Source organism: Canis lupus, chromosome X (assembly GCF_011100685.1).
Source record: "Canis lupus familiaris isolate Mischka breed German Shepherd chromosome X, alternate assembly UU_Cfam_GSD_1.0, whole genome shotgun sequence".
Taxonomy (NCBI): Eukaryota; Metazoa; Chordata; class Mammalia; order Carnivora; family Canidae; genus Canis; species Canis lupus.
The window spans coordinates 89,211,164-89,215,989 of NC_049260.1; the positions used below are offsets into that span (position 1 = coordinate 89,211,164).

Here is a 4,826-nt window from a genome sequence, read left to right on the forward strand (position 1 = left end):
GTCCTGCCCTGGAAGCCAGCGGGCGGCGGCTCCGGGGATCGCCAACGCGTTCCGCTTGATGGCAGTGTTGCACCGGCAATGCCCACCGGCCCTTCCCCCAGGGCCTCTCCCTCCGCCCTTTGCCGAAGAAAAAAGGCCAAGCGCTGGCCGCCGGGGCTCCAACATGGCGGCTCCCGTGCCCGGGCCGCTTTCGCTTTCGGGGAGCGCTCCGGCTTCGGAGGCTTCGGAGGCTTCGGAGGCTTCATCTGAGGCCCGCTGGAGCGGAGCCCGGCGGAGCCTCGGTGCCCTCGGCCTCCCCTCGGCCGGCTTCGGGGATCACAACGGTCGGGCGGGGCCCGGCCGGGCCCGCCGTGGGCCTCCCTCGGCGGCGGCCACGGACCCCTGCGAGGCGAGGCGCCAGGCGCCCTCAGGACCCCCGCAGGCCGCCGGGAGCCCTCGGGAGACACACCGGTCTGGTGGTGGACCCGGCCCCGGCCCAGCGAGCGCGCGCCCGATCCCGGGATCAGGACTCCCCTCAGGCCAGCCTGACCCCTCAGGCCTCCGGCGGCGGGTCGCAAAGGTCGGCGCCGGCCGTGGGGTCAACAGCGAGGGCCACGTCCCGCGGCCAGGGGCCGGAGGGGTCCCGAGGACCTCGGCCCTTGGCCCGTGACGGCCCCTCCCCGGCCCCAACCGCCACGGGAATTAAGGCGTGGATCCGGGCCCACTCGGGTCAGTGTGGAGGGCAGCCCGGAGCCGCGGCACCGACGCCAAAGCGGCCCCGTGCCCCCCCCCCCCCCCCCCCCCCGGTGCAGGCGCCCCCTCTGGACAGCTCCCAAGGGACGGAAGGAAGCCCGGCGAGGGGGGAACACACCCACGTGTGCCCGGGCTCCCGGGGACCCGTGCCCCACACGGCCTAGCGGGCTCAGGCCAGCACACGCCGGACGCTGCTGCTCTTGGCCCTTCTTGCCCATCGATGGGCCCAGATCCTACGAAGAACACCTTCGGGCCCTATCACAGGTGCACCCTGACAACCCGCCTCTTGTGCCGGGGCCCCAGTAGAAGCCAGAAGGACCACATACGCCCTGTCCCCGCCGCCCGCGCCGGTCACAGGGTCTCTCACTCACTCACGCTCACGCTCATTCACGCGAACACACATATTCCAGGCAGATACACTCCCTCTCCCCGCACCCCCCGCCAAAACCGAAACACTGGGAGACCACACTTGGAGGTCGCCCTTCTCAAAACCTCAGGAGGTGGCCCACACACCCCACAGCAAGCACCCGTATGCGTGGGTGACGGGGGTCCGTTTCGACCCCGATTCCCGTGCCCAAGGGTGTAACGGTGCTCCCGTCATGCACTCTGAACCCTCTCCACGCTCCCGAACGGCTCGAGGCTCCTCCAACGTCAACAACCCTCGGGGAACGGTTTTGCTTTCTGCCCTTTGGCAAACGGGAGAGGCCCAGGACCTCCTGCTTCCTAGGGCAGGGAGGGATGCCCCGGTCCCATCTGTGGCACACAACGCCCCTCCCACCCCCACCCCCACCCCCCAACACCTCCAGAGGGTCCCCCTGGTCGGGCTTCCCACGTTTCAGTTCTAGGAAGCCTGGCTGAACGACAGACACCCTGTTGGACACAAATCCCACTCAAGGCCGAAGCACGGGTCCAAGCGACTCTCGAAGGCCCGCCCGCCTCCCGGGCCCACGGGAAGGGAGCCAGAAGCGGCGGGCGGTCGGCCTGAGGGTGACGGTGACGAGCCTCCACCGCCCGTCTCGGGTCGCCTTCGCCCCCCCGGCCCGCCGCCGGCCGCTAGCCTCTCCTGACCCCTGCAAGGAAGGCCCCGGCCGGCCTCAGCTCCAAAGGGCCATCGCGGACGCCCTCGACTGCCCGGGGCCTCCGAGCCGGCTGCCAGTCCGCACGCCACCCCCCCACCCCCACCGAGTGTCCGCTCCACGAGGCCTACCGGCCTCCCCGGGGCTTCCCTTCTGACCATGAAGCCCAGGTCCGAACGCCCTCCACAAGCAGGCGGGAGCCACCCAGGACCACCAAGGGGGCACGCGCCGCCCGGGCAAGGAAGGGTCCGGCTCCCACACAAGTCGACCGCCCCGACGGTCGATGGCGGGGCACGGGGCCGCGCCAAGGGAGGGCCACGCGGGCGTCCCCTAGCTCGGCGGCGGGCGCGGGGCCGGGCTTCGCGCCCGGCTCGCCCATCAGAGTCCGGGCACGGGCCCCACGGCACCCCAGGGCGGGACCGGTGACAGAGGCTGCTGCGGGGGTACCCTGCCCGGGGGACCGCTCAGCCCTGCGGGACCTCTCATCCCGCAGAGTCAGCGCGTCTCCGCCCACCTTGCCCACCCGGCTTGTCAAGCAAGAGCAGGCCAGCGAGCCAAGTCCTCCCTGCTCCTCGGTCTCGGTCTCGGTCTCGGGGCCAGGGAGACCCGGTTCCTCGCCCCTGGGCAGGTGCCCGAGCTCCGCGGGTGCCGCTGTGGCGCCGGGACCCAAAGGACGCGTGGACACCGCCTGGATCTCAGGCGGGGGGGTGGGGGGTCGGAGGGAGACCGGGGACAGGAGATGCAGGCCGCCTCCTCGGTGCCCCGGGGCCAGGTTTGACCAAGGAAGGGGACAGCGTGCACAGCCCTTGTGCCCCCCACCGCGCCCCCCCCCCCAACTAAGGGGCCTTCCGGGAACCTGACGTGTGTGAGGAGAAGGGGCGACGGCGCCGGGGCGGGGGTGGTGGTGGTGGGGCGACACCCGAGGACGCTCGGGGACTGCTCGTGGACGCGTGCGGACGGGAAGGCACGACCCATCCCGGACCTTCTTCCACCCGTGTGTGGGCTACCGGGACAGCCGGGGCCTCCACGGAGGTCGGTCCGCGTGATCCAGAGCGGGAGCCTCCTCCGGGGCCCTGGACCGGCAGACGCGTGCCTGACTATTGGTCCACGGGGGCAGACGGAGCTGGGCCCCCCGGCCCAGGGGACGGGGCTCCGCTCCCGGGAGCCTCGCCTCAGAAGCGAGGGGTGCGTGCTTGCTTGCTTGCTCGCCCCCCGCCACCCCTCCACCCTCGCCCCGAGTGGCCCAGTGGCCGGGCCCTTGACATGAGAGCCGCCATGTTGGGGCGAGGGACGGCGGACACCGGCTGGGCTGCCGAGTTTTCTGGCCTGGCCTTTTTTTCCTCTGGCAGAGGGCGGAGGCTGAGGCCCTGGGGGAAGGGCCGGCTGGCATTCGCGGTGCAATACTGCCATCAAGCGGAAAGTCCTCGGCGGATCCGGGAGCCCAGCGCCGAGCTCTCTCTCCCGCGTGGAGGGGCCCCGGGGGTGACGTGGGAGTGCGGGGGGGGGGGAGACGGACGGGGACGGACGGGATGGAGCGCCACGGAGGTCCGGGGTCCGGGGTCCGGGGGCCTGGGGGCCTGGCCGGTCGGGCCCGGGAAGCCCCAAGCCACGGCTCGGCTCGGGCCCCTCCCTGGTGGCCACCAGGTCTGGGCGGGACTGGAGCGGGGTGACACAGCCACGCGGGCCGGGCCAGGGGGCGCCGGGCCTTTGGCCGCGTGCCCCTTCCCCCGGGAGCTAGAGCAGGATCCGTGCGGCCTTTGGCCCTTTGGCCGCGTGCCCCCTGCAGCCCCGCCAACGACCCGCACGGGAACCTGGAGGGACCCGCACGGGAACCTGGAGGGCTGCCGCCACTGCTGGTGCGGACGGGGGCGGGGACCCTGCTGTGCCCGTGTCCGGATCCCGGATCCCGGGAAGGGGAACGGGTGTGGAGCCGGGCCACCCGGCGTCAAAGGGGGGGCCTTGAGCGTGAGGGGGTCTTGGGAGGCGGAGGGGTAGGGGCTGGGGAGGAGGCGGTGGCGGAGCTCACCAGGAGGAGCAGAGAGTCCGGGTCGGACAGGCCCCCGGTGGGAGCAGCAGCAGCACCAGCCAGCCGCGGCCTCCTCCTCCTCCTCCTCCTCCTCCTCCTCAGCCGGGCCCCGCGCCCCGTGCCCCGCGCCCCCCGCCCAAAACCCGGCCCGGGCCCACCAAGAGGCTGTTGCCTGACACGGGGGGGGGGGGGGGGGGGGACACACACACCGGGCAGCGGCACTGCCACGTCCCGCGGCTTTCCCCTCTCTGGCGGAGGCCTGGTCCCAGTGCCCCCATTTCCCTCTTCCCTCAGCCAAGTCGAGGCCAAGCCGCCGCCATCACTCCCCCTCCACCCCGCGCCCCGGGCCAGCCAGGCCTCTCAGCTCGCCCCGTTCCCCTTTCTGGGCCACCTTCTCCAACGTCCCACCACAGCCCTCAGGGCAAGCACAGTCGAGGAACGGCTGGGTGACTCCCGCCCCTGCATCCCAAAGCCAACGCCTGCTCCCGAGCTGGTCATCAAGGGACCAGCGTGGAGCGCGTGCCAGAAGCGCCAGGCGCCTCGGGATGGGACTGCCAACGGCCCCTTCGGTCCCGGTCCCGCCGGGACGCTGGGACTTCACCCCCGGGCCCGTCCTGCCCTGGAAGCCAGCGGGCGGCGGCTCCGGGGATCGCCAACGCGTTCCGCTTGATGGCAGTGTTGCACCGGCAATGCCCACCGGCCCTTCCCCCAGGGCCTCTCCCTCCGCCCTTTGCCGAAGAAAAAAGGCCAAGCGCTGGCCGCCGGGGCTCCAACATGGCGGCTCCCGTGCCCGGGCCGCTTTCGCTTTCGGGGAGCGCTCCGGCTTCGGAGGCTTCGGAGGCTTCGGAGGCTTCATCTGAGGCCCGCTGGAGCGGAGCCCGGCGGAGCCTCGGTGCCCTCGGCCTCCCCTCGGCCGGCTTCGGGGATCACAACGGTCGGGCGGGGCCCGGCCGGGCCCGCCGTGGGCCTCCCTCGGCGGCGGCCACGGACCC

The 4,826-nt window shown here is 72.9% G+C and overlaps 1 protein-coding gene across 1 annotated transcript; it reads left to right on the top strand.

Annotated features, from left to right (window-relative positions):
* The first annotated feature begins 952 nt into the window (after window positions 1–952).
* LOC119878122 (collagen alpha-2(I) chain-like) lies at window positions 953–4,504 on the top strand. The gene is made up of 5 exons (XM_038588829.1): window positions 953–1,034; window positions 1,628–1,887; window positions 1,919–2,453; window positions 2,650–3,799; window positions 4,129–4,504. The coding sequence occupies exons 1-5, from the start codon at window positions 953–955 to the stop codon at window positions 4,502–4,504; spliced, it is 2,403 nt and encodes an 800-aa protein (XP_038444757.1).
* Window positions 4,505–4,826: the final 322 nt, after the last annotated feature.

Coding starts and splice junctions, on each gene's coding strand:
- LOC119878122 (XM_038588829.1), top strand. CDS start 953: ATGGGCCCAGATCCTACGAAGAACACCTTCGGGCCCTATCACAGGTGC. Junction 1,888..1,918: donor GGCCTCCGAGCCGGCTGCCA/GTCCGCACGCCA, acceptor ACCCCCACCGAG/TGTCCGCTCCACGAGGCCTA. Junction 3,800..4,128: donor GGGTCTTGGGAGGCGGAGGG/GTAGGGGCTGGG, acceptor CTCTTCCCTCAG/CCAAGTCGAGGCCAAGCCGC.